The sequence below is a fragment of the Felis catus genome, chromosome D4 (genome assembly GCF_018350175.1).
Source record: "Felis catus isolate Fca126 chromosome D4, F.catus_Fca126_mat1.0, whole genome shotgun sequence".
Classification (NCBI taxonomy): domain Eukaryota; kingdom Metazoa; phylum Chordata; class Mammalia; order Carnivora; family Felidae; genus Felis; species Felis catus.
Window position 1 is genome coordinate 19,462,289 of NC_058380.1, and position 14,104 is coordinate 19,476,392.

Consider the following 14,104-nt stretch of genomic DNA (forward strand, 5'->3'; position numbering starts at 1 on the left):
CTATGTATTTATTCAAATTCAAATCAGCTTTGTTTTCTGGAATTTGATGACCTGAAGTTAAAATTTACAAGGGAGAGAAAAGGATCAAGACTAGCCAAGAAAATTCTGAAGAACAAGAAGGTAGGCGAATTTGATGCACTTGATATCAAGATTATGCTAAAAGTAGTGACTTGATACATTTTATGTTGGTGCAGAAGCAGTAAACAGATCAACCAAGCAGAGAACCCAGAGAAAGACACATATGTAGTAAAACTTGACATGTGTCCCAGGTACCATTGATATCAGTGGGAAGGAAGACAACCAGAAAGGTTAACAAAATAATAAACATACCCATTTAAAGGCCTCAGAGAGCTGAAAAGCAGGGAAGAATTACCAGGGCAATATCTGGGGAAGGAAAGGTCTAGACAAGTGAGCACAGGATTTGGGGCCTCTTTCCCCGGGGGTAACCGCTGAATCTGGAGGTAGCAGCTGAGAGCCCGAGGGAAATGGGTTGTAGTGAATCACCACCGCTTTGCACCCAAAGTGAGGGTGTGTCCACGGAAACCTGTGTATGCAGGGACTACAGCCCAGCTCTTTGGCCACCAGAAGACCTAAAGCAAAAACACTGGCAAATAACAGAAGCTTCAGACACTGCTGATGGGAGTGTGAAATGGTGCATTCACTTTGGAAAATACTTTTGCCTTATCTACTGAAGTTAAAGATATGTATTGCCTATGTGCCTGCAATTCTTTTGCTAGGTATATAGCCAATAGAAATGTGTGCCCATGTACATCCAGAGATACGTATCTGAATACTCACAGTAACGTTATTTGTAATAACCGTATACTGGAAACACACACACAAATCTATAAACAGTAGAATGGAGAAACAAATGGTGGTATTTTCATGCAAGAGAATATATATGGCAATGAATAAATTACAAGTGAATAAATCATATAAAATATATGCACCTTATAAGCATAATCTTGAGCAAAAGAAGCTAGGCACAAAAGTTTATATCAAAGTTCAAAAACATACCGTTTGATTCCCTTTGTATAAAAGTTAAAACACAAGGAAAAACGAAACTACAGGATTCAAGGATACATGTTTAAGTATTAAAACTAAAGAGAACAGCCAGGAAGGGGTTCCCTTAAAGAACAGTGGCCAACTGCTTGGGGAGGGGCACCAGAAGAGCTTCAGTAGTCTTGGCAATGTTCTGTTTCTTGACAAGGGTGCTGGACACACAGATACTTTGTGGTAACTCTGTGCTGTGTATTTTGAATTTGTGGACTCTTCTTTATACGTATGTATATATTTCACAGTTAAAAAGAAAACGGTAGGGGCGCTTGGGTGGCTCAGTTGGTTAAGCATCTGACCTCGGGTCAGGTCATGATCTCAAGGCTGTGCTGACAGCTCAGAGCACGGAGGCTGTTTCAGAGTCTGTGTCTCTCCCTCTGCCCCTCCCCTGCTCACACCGAGTCTCTCTCTCTTTCAAAAATAAATAAAGAGGGGCGCCTGGGTGGCGCAGTCGGTTAAGCGTCCGACTTCAACCAGGTCACGATCTCGCGGTCCGTGAGTTCGAGCCCCGTGTCGGGCTCTGGGCTGATGGCTCAGAGCCTGAGGCCTGTTTCCGATTCTGTGTCTCCCTCTCTCTCTGCCCCTCCCCCGTTCATGCTCTGTCTCTCTCTGTCCCAAAAATAAATAAACGTTGAAAAAAAAATTAAAAAAAAAATAAATAAAGAAACATTAATAAAAAATAAAAAGGTAAGATGGATGATGGGTTTACTATTCAACAAACGGTATTGGGTCAATTGAACAGATATATAGCAAGAAAATATGAAATCCGTATCTGTCATACCCAAAAATCAATTATAGGTAGATAGAAAACCTATGAAAAAGCAAAACCTTGTAACTTTTAATAGGTACTAAGGGATAGGTCTTCATATTCTAGGGGAAGACAAAGAATTCCCGAAGAAAATACAGTAATACAACCAATAAAGGAAATGAGCGAGCTGACTACATTAAGATGAAAACTCTTCCACAAGCAACAAGCAAAAAAGGCAACCCCTGCACTGAGAGGTAATTTTTAACTGGCAAACAATAACCAGAATGAGTTTAAAAGGTGTATATATTAGTGTGCCTGAGCATCCAACTCTTGATTTTGGCTCAGGTCACGATCCCAGGACAGTGGGACTGAGCCCCACATTGGGCCCCACGCTGAGCATGGAGACTGCTTAAGATTCTCTCTTCTCTCTCCCCCTCTCCCATGCCCTCTCTTTCGCTCTCTAAAATAATAAAAATAAATAAAGACAACTCCACTGGGGGTTGGAATGAGGGGGAGACAAGATGAGGGTGGGAAAAGGTAACCCACACTGAAAGCCACCTGCTGGCTGAGAAGTGTGTGAAACACAGTAGGGCCTGTGCATGCAATGGAACTAGATGGCGGTCTAAATAAGTGAATTAAAGCCACATGTAGCAACGTAAAAAAAATAAATCTCAAGAACAATGCTGATGGAATAAAACCCACAATGTAAAATCATCTAAATAAAATTAATCATGAATATTAAGCATCCAATATTACATATTGCTTATTGACATATACATATGTAGTAAAAATGTGAAAAAAATATGCACAGGAATGATATATGCCAACTTGAGGCCAGTAACTTCTGGGGAGGGAGAGGAATCAATCCGAGAAGGTTATACAAAGTCTTTAAATGCATCTGTATCATTTTATTTCTGTGAAGATGAAGATTTAAAGCAAGTAAGTTCTCTAGAATTTTATGCTCTCCCGGATCACTGAAATCGTTTCTAAAAACAAACAAATTCCACTTCCTTAGCTCTTCTCGCTTTTATTCTTACATCGAGCTATGAGTTTAGACCACGTGGCACTGGCCCATGACAAACTTTGATGTTAAGGCACCACTTTACACGGACAGAAGCTTAAGGGACAGCCCTAGGAATGCTTAATATTTGCTTTCCTGGGGGCATGTTATTGTGGATATAACTTACTCCCTCCCACAGCATCTCTTTGTGAAGGTACAGGAGTAGCTCAGTACCAGAAGCAGCTAACTCGTTTTAAAGATAAATGAATCTTCTAGCAGGCCACAATTACCTCCTTTTCTTGGTTGCTAAGAGATGCTTAACTACATTTGTGAACTGCTGCTAAGAGAGGTGCCTGGTTCTGCGATTTGTATTTCAATTCTTAATCTCACCCTCCAATCCTTACTGTCCTTTCATACAGACTTTTCAGGTGATTTACTTTATCCTCCTGTGTGTGCGTATTTGTAGACACATGCATGCTAATGGACAGCCATAAGGGGAAACTGTCATAAATTTTATTGTATTAAAATGTATGACTTCATCAAAAGACACAATTAAGAGAATAGATGGCAAGCTGCAAAGCAGATGTTGGCAGTGCGTACAACAAAAGGCTCACATCCACAGAATGTAAGGAACTCCTAAAAAGCAGCAGGAAAATGATAGATAATCCAAACGAAAAATGGACAGAGATGTTATAAACGACAGAGCTAAAATTCCAACCTGATCTTACTTTATTTTAAAACAATTATTGTTTCGCTTAGTATTTGTTAACACTCCCCCGAGCCACATCATCAATCACTGTTTACCCCAGGGTCATGGTAGAAAATCTTCCAAATTATTTTCTTTTTTGAGGGCGGGGTTAATAACCTTCCCTATAATAATTGTATGTATATCATTCTAGAGATCAGATTATACTAAATACACTCATCAGCAATCTGCCTTTTTCATATAATTCATCCTATAAAAAATATTGCATTGATTATACCAGTATGGCTTCAATGAAGAATTTGAAAGATTTCCAATATACAGACACACGAGTAGTGTCCACATGTGGCTGGTTTGCCACACGCTTACCAGGAGGAAGTACGTGTCTCTGGTTCAAACTCATAAATGGTGATCAGAAAACTTCCTCCAAGCTTCCTTCAGGTTGTACGAGCAAAGAAGTTGAGGAGTATAATAATATGGAAACAGAAAGCCTGAAGGATGAAAGGGGTGAGGAAAGGGGTTTCAAAAAGGAACAAGTGGCTAAAAATGAACAAAGGAATGTGGAAAAGGGAAGAAGAGTTAAATATAAAAAAAAAAAAGTAGGACGTCTTTCAGGAAGAGCCTTGTTAATCAGGCCATGAATCTGAGCCAAGTATACCAAAGTCTGAGGAGCAAGATCAAGTTTCTGATTTCATAATTTAAGATCAATACAGGATGTGAGAGCCAACCCAACTGAGAGCGGGTATCATAACTCAGCTCTTACTTTTAACTACTTCTAAGTTTCCTATAGGTCTTCCCTTTGAGGTGCAATTTCTTTTCTCAAGTTTTAGTCATTTTCCCTGCCAATGCTGAAATTTTATATGAAGAAAATCCCCAAAACTCACTTGGAGTTTTTGGAACAGAACAAAGTCCAGGTTTCACACCGTTAAAGAAAATGCTCAGACCGTGGGTTGTAGCTGAATGACTTCAAAGGGGCTTCATTTTAAAACCTAAGAGAAGAGAAATATTTCCGGGTTCGAGAATAAATGTTTAGGGAAAGCAATGCTGGGGAATGTATCTTGGTTCAAAGGAGCGCTTGGGGGGTGGGATCTACCTTGGTATTGTATCAAAACTAAAGCTTAATGGGTTGTGACCACTTCAAAATTTAATTTAACTTAATTTAAGTTAGAATGGCACATTCAAAAAGAAAAGTGGAGGAGAAAAAAGCTGGACAGTCTAGGAACCACGGTCTGTAAGACGGCCCCCGAGTCAAAGTCTGAGAAATGACCATCGTATTTGTGCTCAGATATTCATGTAACAGAAAACCAGAAAAATAAAGACTAAAAGAGAGAGTGTGGATACATGTTGATAAGCTTAAATGTGTCATGGGAATGCTTCCTGTGGGCTGCGGGCTCTCACGGGCGCTTAAATAATGTAGGCACCGAAGGATTACAGTAGAGCAGCTGGCTCGTGCTGGTGTGTTATCACAGGGAAAAGAAGACAGTAAAGACAATATGCAAATCTACGTGGCACTGCAACCCTGCTCGATCTCACTCACTATTGGGTGATGTGTGTCCCTCTCTGGAGGAAAAAAGTAATAATAACAAAATTAATTCCCCAAGCTCGAGGAAGGCTGAGAATCTGGAAAGACGAAAGCACATCTGCGTAAAAACTTGAAGATTGATACCAAAAGTCTTAGAAACATGAAAAGCAACAGCAATAATCCAAAGTACTTTCAGCTGGTTTTGCCTGCGGCCCGCACTGCCTTTTCCAGAGTTCTCCAGGACCAGAGGGGAGGCTGACAGTACCCATTTCCAGGTGTTTTTCGCACATATATACCAAAGGAGGTACCACAAGGTCTGCTTTGGATTAAAGTTATGGACACCAGATTTCAAAACCAAGAACAAAATGTTTCAGGAGTTCATTTCAGTTTGTCTCACCAAAACCAGAGAATTTGGGGAAAGGAGAATGCTATAGTTCTGAATTCCCTTAATGATTTAAGGAAGTGGAGAGCCAAAGGCATTTTCATATATTGGTACCCCCCCCCTCACCAAAAAAGACTGTGACTACATCCTGACATTAAAAAATATTTTTGACAGTGTTCCCTAATTACCAACAGTGATGGCTGTGGCAAGCAGGAAGTAATTAATGAGCAGCATTGCTCTTATTATGCTTAAGATCATCTGCAGTATTACCAACAGACTTAAGGTCTGAGAAAAGAGCACCATGAAATGGCTTTGATCTCATAGAACTACAAGGTAGGCTTTAAGAATATTCCCAAGTGGGGCGCCTGTGTGCCTGAGTGGGTTAGGCTTCTGACTTCGGCTCAGGTCATGGTCTCACGGTTTGTGAGTTCAAGCCCCACGTCCGGCTCTGTACTGACAGCTCCAAGCCTGGAGCCTGCTTCGGAATTGGTGTCTCCGTCTCTCTCTGCGCCCCCCACCCCCCACCTTTCATGCTCGGTCTGTCTCTCTCTCAAAAATAAATAAACATGTTAAAAAATTTATTTTAATAGTCACAAGTGATCAGGGAGTCCTAAAGAAAAAATAATAGATTTATTATCTTAATTTGTAGCATAATGCATCACCAAGGAATAAATGAAACTGGCAAAATATTTTTAGATGCATGTAATGCCTGTACATTGAATGGCAAGTTACTGTGGAGACTTTAGTTATGGTATCTGATCATCAAAACAATGTCATCTTATTCTAAAATTAATATAATATACTTTTACACAAAAACTAGATATCCATGAGCAATGTCAGGTAAAAACTAGGATAAATAATCTGTAATGTCCAAATAATTGAAGAACTGAATTTATGTGGTAGAATCAGGTGATGACCTACCTAAGGAACTGAGGTAAACTGATAAGCATTAAATCACTATATATATATATATATATATATATATATATATATATATATGTATATATATATATACATATATATATATATGTCTTTACAGATACAATGTACTTGCCTTGTATAAAATATGGATTAAAAAATGTGTACTGATAAACATTTCCATTTCTCTAGCTAAAATGTAAACAGTGACATAAGAAATAAAACTATGTATGCTTCTTACATCTTCTGTGTATTTGATAAATTTTATTTTACTGGACAGCAAATTAGAGAGATCACATCCCATATAACGAAGGCCTTCCTCTCCTCTTACTCTCTACCCAACAAAAGCACATCTCTTTTATGAGGCCCTTCTGGGCAAAGTTCATTTTGTTTTTCATTTTTTGTATCTCTTTAGATGCCCAGTACCTAGCATATAGTAGATAAGCCCTCAAAACATTTTCTATCTTGATTCAACATTCAAAGAAATCAGAAAAACTGCCTTATTCTGTTCCCAACTATGATATGCGCTACATTCAAAATACTATATCCAAAGAGTAAGGACAACAACTGAACACAGATATGAAGACAGAAATACATATAGAGAGATTATAGCTAAAATTCTGATGGTAATTGCTTACCTTAAATCTTGGGAACTGACTGCCTTGTATTTTAGCTTGCTTGTCAGGCACTTTTATGGTAGCTACAGAGGGCAAGTGGCTGATAAAACATTCTTAAAAAGTTACTTGATTCAAAAGCCCATAAACTTGTAACCCTGAAAAGATTCTGAAATGCATGAATAGGTGAATAGGTAACTCAGCTCTATATGGGATATTGGTTCCTGAACTTTTTTGTTTTTTATTTTTTGTGGAGGAAGGGAGGGAGGGAGGTTGGGCGGCAGGCGGGGGGGGGGGGGGGGAAGGGGGGGGAGGATCTTAAGTGGGCTCCACACGCAGCATGGAGCCTGACACAGGGCTGGATACCATGATCCTGGGATCATGACCTGAGCGGAAATCAAGAGTCGGACGCTCAACTGACTAAGCCACCCAGGCGTCCCTCCTGAACTCTTTATCAATCCTACATGCAAAAGAAATGCTATAAAGGACTGCATATTTATTTATTTATTTATTATTATTTTAAAAAAAAAAATTTTTTTTTCAACGTTTATTTATTTTTGGGACAGAGAGAGACAGAGCATGAACGGGGGAGGGGCAGAGAGAGAGGGAGACACAGAATCGGAAACAGGCTCCAGGCTCTGAGCCATCAGTCCAGAGCCCGACGCGGGGCTCGAACTCACGGACCGCGAGATCGTGACCTGGCTGAAGTCGGACGCTTAACCGACTGCGCCACCCAGGCGCCCCAGGACTGCATATTTATTTTGATACAGATATTAATGTTTCTAGAAAAATAAAATATTTAAAAGGACCAGAAGCCAACATTCTTCTTTACCAAAAAATGTATAGTATGGAAAGTGTATTTTAATATGTCAGATTGTGTTTTAATCAGCTAGTAGAGATATCTCACTTCCTTCTCTTTGTTTTTTATCCTATCAGAAGGATATTTAGTATTTACTGTTGGCAGGTCTGCAAGGTCTGCCTCTAACAGGATGTCAGGAATCTTTTCCATTCCCCCAACACACACGCGCTGAACTCCCGCTCGAAGTGAGTTTTCTATGCCCCTGCATTATTCTCCATAGTCAATTCTGACTCAAGACTTTATCATCCTCAAAATCCGTATTTATACCTGTTAGGATTTCATGTAATGGGGAGAAGATTATAAATACTGAATCAGTTCTCCACACAAGCATATCAAGGGTATTTTTCCAATCATTCACTGCTTAGCAGAGATAGAATTATGCCACAGTCTATAGAATTCTGTAAGAGCCGAAGGGCCACGTCACTGAGACACTTCTTGGCTCCACAATGAACTGATTCAGAACCCAGCTGCAAAGTCACTCACATGTGCCAAGAGAGGTTTTGAGTACTCTTTGGGACCCACCCAACACCCAAACAATGATTTAAACAAAACGAAAACAAAACAAAACAGGCTGACTGGCTCCAACACTCCCAGCTCCATCCTGTAGGAAGAGTAGGAAAAGGGCTAGAAAAAGATGTGAGGGTTAGCCTAGGGATTTCCATGTTATTTTCATTTTCTGAGTGTTAAAAGTATAAAATAGGGTCAAATTAAGCCTGAACACACGGGCCTGCTCACACATCTGACAAAAGAGTTTACCGTTCTCATTACACCATGTGCTACCACAGGGTTATTTTTATTATTTAAAAAATCCCCAACACAGTAGTCAAAATGCAGTGAAATAAGTTTACCCCATGCTCCACACCCTGCATCCTCTTATTTGTATCAGATAGTAAAATGATAATCCATTGCCTGTCCAAAGAGCACTCACCTCATTGTCCGACTCCACAAGAACTTGATCATATTCACTAAGCGCTACTAGAAACATGATAGAGGTGACATTTTCAAAGCAGTGTATCCATTTTCTTCTCTCTGACCTCTGGCCCCCTACATCGACCATTCTGTAAGGTTAACAATATTTATATTAATAGCATATAAAGAAAAAAATTCAACATAAACATAGCTTTACTTATACTCTTAGGAAAAAAACACTCTCTAAAGAGAATGGTCATCCAAGTCAATTCAATTACTTATTAAACATCTACTAATTTTCTGTTACCTAACAGTCAAAGTCAAGACATTCCGGGTAACAAGCCACTGTGGCTACAAGAAAGTTATCTGATGTGTATGAAAATGATAACTTTGCAAAAAATCCGGGACTGAAGTCAAGCAAAATGGTGTTTTACCTAATCGTGCACAGAAGAGTCAGGAACAAAATACGGTTTGTGGTAAGCTATAAGGGCAAGTACTGACTTCAGTTTCTTTTTCTGTGAAGTGAGAATGAAGATCCTGTGTATTTTTCAAGGACACTAGAAAGGACTGTAAATACATTTAAAAGATACAAGATGCTATGTATTTCAATATGGGTGTGTGTGATGCTTCAACTAAGTGCAAACAGGACTCCACTGACCAAAGGGTATTGTGACTTGCTTTCTCCTTCCAATATTGGCAATAATTTGGGACAAGTCCAGTCATGTTGGGTAACCTGACTCAACTGGCCTTATGCACAAACCAACTTGTTAACCTGCTACAAGTCAGGTGTATAAAATGTCACGATGCTGTAAGAGGCATCATTCGAGCTCTTTCAAGGATGTTTTTAACACAACTGTGTGCTAGTAACTAGTTAGGAACCACCAACGACATCAATTAATTTGAGTTTTAATGTTCATATGAAAATATCAAGCAATACTTGGTACCGAATCCAAGTTGCTTCAAACTGTTCCATCCGTATCTCAACTAACATGTGCACCACATTTGTGGGATAAAATGCTATCAGAGAATGAAAGCTGTAGGTACACAAGTTTGAGAGTAGGGCTCTTTGAGCATTTCTGAAAAACTGCAGTTATTCCTGGTGTCTCTCTGCCTCCAAGCATTAAACATAAACTAAGAAATCGAGGATCGTCTAGGGACTGCTTCTAAAAGTTCTCTAAGGCAAAGAAGAGATATTTAAGGGGTAAAGCAACGGATTCAGGGAGACCTATAAACTATGGCCATCAAAACTAAAATTCTTAAATTTTTAGAAATATTAAATTCTAGCTCTTTCCCCATGTCAAACAAACAATTCGCTACTCACTCACATGAAATCCTCATTCTATAAAACCCTGTCACTCTGAGCCCTGTAAGATGCTTCTGATGGTGGCAGGAAATTACTCTTCTTGGCCATTACTTTTACTGTGGCGGCAAAAAAGTCCTCTACAGCTAGTGTATGTGGTGTAATAAAAACGAGATGCTTCAGAATTCATTAATAATTATCAAACAATGAGGAGATGAAAATCTCTACGAAATGCTCTACATTTTCTGAAAGTATTCTGTCATAGAGTTATAAGAGGAAAGAAATTTGGGTGTTCCCAATGAAAGATCTTTAAATGCCAGGAACTCAAAGCTTAAGTGATCCAGAATGCTGGAACTATAAGGAACACTGGCGATCATCTAATGCAACCATTTTAGAGATGAAAAAAAGGAGGTTCAGAAATATTTCCAAAACATCACCCCCTTTACGGATATGTCTATGAGTGTGGCATTTGGCGGTCAGGCATAACTGTAGGGCAGAGACTGATTCGACTAAAGTCCAGAGTACTTTGTCAGGGAATGACAGACAGCCTGCTCATCTGAACCACTGTGGAGTCACTCAGGTCACATCAACTCCTATTTCACACCCCTGTAGTGTATGTAGTTGTCTTCAATGGCATAGGCTTCCCCAAAGAACTCAACTCTCTGTGCTCAAAGACATATTCACATGGTTTCATCTCTCAAAGCACAATGTGGTTTGTATTCTAACTAAAAGTACAACCGAGTGATTAAATGAAAGCATATTATTTTTCTCTTCTTAAAAAAAAAATTAGAACACTTCTGAAGTATTACCCACACAGAACAGTAACAGAATTTTTCATTCTTTTTTCCTACATACATTTAGACTGGGCTAACCAATCCATTTTCAAAATGACATATTCTGAAATTTTTCAAGCAAGTTATTTTAGGAATATGAAACACCCCGTATTGTTATTGCAACTGAAGAATTTTGCATTGGTACCAGCATGCTTGGGAAATAACACGAAAGCTTGTGATAGCATACAGTTTCTATTATTAGTAGGGTCATAAGATCATTCATATATTATACAAATGTAAAAATCTATCCTCACAGTTAAAATGATTCTCAAAGAGTAATAGGATCAATGTTTAAGTGACTGATTTTGTTCAACCCCCAGCAAACTAAGATTTCATTGATTTCTTTGTGATCGAATTTGAAATGAGAAACCTGCCCACACACCTTTCCTCTACTTCCTCTTTCTGGAACACGTTATTTTATTTGTGTGTCTAATGATAATAATTGGTATAAAGGTGATATTGTTTCAAAGTCTACAACGGATTTCAGTATTTGTAGAGTTCACCAAATGTACTCAAGGCATAGGAGCTGGAAGGTGGGTTTTATGGACTCATTTACTACCTGAAAATGACACTTTGTAAGTCAAAGGGGTATTCGATGATCCCTGTGGTGGGGACTCGAACTCTAAGCACATCTTGTTGCGTAGGCAGGTAGGCGGGGTCGGCAACACGGTCCAAGTCATTAAGATAGCTGGAGGAGGGAAGACACAATGAGAAGGTTAGGACACCATCAGGCCAAATCTGCCTATGGAAACGGAAGGGCAAAAATAAATCCTAACAGGTAGAGAAGAGAAAGAAAAATTTCATCAAGTGACAGAGAAATCTGGAAAGTTGAAAGGTAAAGTCAACCTTCCATTAGTCACAGCAAGGTTACCCATGTATGGATTACTTGCTTCACAGGCTTTCTGATGCCTTCTCTTACTATCAGAACCCATACAAAAAGTAGAGGGGGAAAAGAAAAGAAATTCAATGAGCCTTCTACCTTCACATATGAGGTCAGGATATATTCATATGTAAGACTTGCTTGGCCCTGGAGAGGATGGGCACAGATATGGTTTCAAGCATTTATATTTATATTTATATTTATATTTATATTTATATTTATATTTATATTTATATTTATATTTATGTTTATGTTTATATTTATATTTATATTTATTTTTATTTTTTTGGCCTTTGTGCAGAACATCAGTCTTTTCCTGGAATGTATTTCCTCATTCCCCTAAGAGAGGACAGCAGCATACCATGTCTTAAATTCTGTCCAAAGCTGAAGTCATATGTAATTAATGTGAAGCCACAAGATTTGAGATTTCTGGTTACTGAGGTAACAATGTCTAAGGTCAGATATTTCCAGTGTTCAGAGTCATCGCACCTAAGCTTTAAATTTATCTGCTTATATGATACTTCTCCATTCCTTAAAAAAAAAAAAAAAAGCTTTTCATTTTGAAATAATTTTAGACTTACAAGAAGTCACAAAATTATCACAGAAAATTCCCCCTATACCCTTCACCCAGCTTTCCCCAATAATAACAACTTACATAATGACAACATACTATCAAAACCAGAAAACTGATATCCATCCAATACTATTAACTTAACTACAGACCTTATTTAGATTTCACCAATTCTTTCTTTTTTTCTTTCTTTTAAGTAGGTTCCACACCCAGGGTAGAGCCCAACGCGGGGTTTGAACTCATGACACTGTGATCAAGACATGAGCTGAGATCAAGAGTCAGACGCTTAACTGAATCAGCCACCCAGGCAACCCCTAGATTTCACCAGTTCTTAAACACACACATTTTTGGGGGGGAAGTGTATAGTTCTATGACATTTTATCACATGTAGAGATTCGTACAATCCCCAACACAATCAGGATACAGAATTGTTCTGCCAACCGCAAAGAAAGTGTCCTGTGTGCTACCTCTCCTAAGTCTGGCAACCACACATATGTTCCCCATCAGAGTAATTTTGTCACTTGAAAAATTTTATGTTCCATTTACTTTTCGTTCTCTCAAGTTGCAAAAAAAAATATTTTGCAACTTTGAGAATGACATGGTTTGATATAATTAACAGCCAACTGGTGAAAAGGACTGGTCTGCATGGCACCCTAATGATTTCAAAGACTTGCTACTCTCCTTGGCCCTGGAAAGGATGGGTGGGCACAGATACGGTTTCAAGCATGTAACTACACAAGTGTAGACGCACAGTAACTCACAAGTAAACAAGATTTAAAGAACAGATGGCCCCATTCACTGAATGAGAAGGGATTACAATCATAACACCTTTACGCCCACAAACAGTAAGTTTTGATATACACAACATGAGATGTCTGGTGCAGAGTGTGTTATAAATCACCAAGTGCACACTCAGTTGACATGTCCTATGTAGGGGAAGGATTCTGTCTCACACATCGCTATACCTGCCTTAGTACCTAAAAGAGTGCCTGGCAGATAGTCTTATATGAATATTTTTGGGATGGATAGATGGTTTTCCTCTGCTGGTACTTAGTTTTACCATTATTTAAATACCACTGTTACCAGTGGTGTTTCCATATTAATTATATTATTGAATTTGAAACCGCTTGTTGACAAGAAATATTCCATTAATTCGCCAAGATCGGTGCATCATTAAAAATAGTAGAGCTAAGAGACTTCAACAAGGAAATAAAAGAACTGCTTTTTTGGAGGCATATCAATGGTTTGAGACAAAAAAGGATCATCTTGGAAATTCCTAATGCAAAGCAACTAAGTAATTAGTATTCTAGTGGCCTTACCCAAAACACATCAATGATTCTCTAGCTGGCAATTAGCTCTCTACTGACTGATAGAAACCAGCCTCATATCTTCAATTATTATAAAAATGGCCGGAGGATGAAGACAGGAAGGCTGAGACAATACTGGTGTGGGGGACAGGAAGAAAAATGGACAGGATCCAGAATTTTAGTCAGTATCTTGGCATGGCCTTGGAGGTATCTGATGGGGTTAACAAGCCATGTTTTGGAAGCTAGTTTATATCTCATTCTACAGATAAACCGGCTCATCACACTATAAATGCAAAATCAGTTGGCTAGTCAGTAGAGATGGAGTTTTCTGATTTACCAACCACATGACTTGAAAAACTTGAATGTACATTCTGAAACCCACAAGACCATCATTTATTTAACTACCGTCTATAAAAATCAATTCAGAGAAATCAGAGAACTTCTAATTTACATTGGCAAGCTGGCTCAGAAATATGCTACCCAATAAACTATTTCTACTCAC

At 38.8% G+C, this 14,104-nt stretch overlaps 1 protein-coding gene across 3 annotated transcripts in view; it reads right to left on the minus strand.

Annotated features, from left to right (window-relative positions):
- Positions 1–14,104, minus strand: part of GNAQ (G protein subunit alpha q) — a 317,284-nt gene that overhangs the window by 74,843 nt on the left and 228,337 nt on the right. For all 3 annotated transcript variants that reach the window (XM_023243369.2, XM_019815794.3, XM_023243370.2), the window contains exons 4-5: positions 11,404–11,532; positions 8,731–8,860 (exon numbers count right to left, since the gene is read on the minus strand). In XM_023243369.2, coding sequence (XP_023099137.1) covers positions 8,731–8,860; positions 11,404–11,532 — 259 coding nt within the window. The remainder of the gene's footprint in view (positions 1–8,730; positions 8,861–11,403; positions 11,533–14,104) is intronic.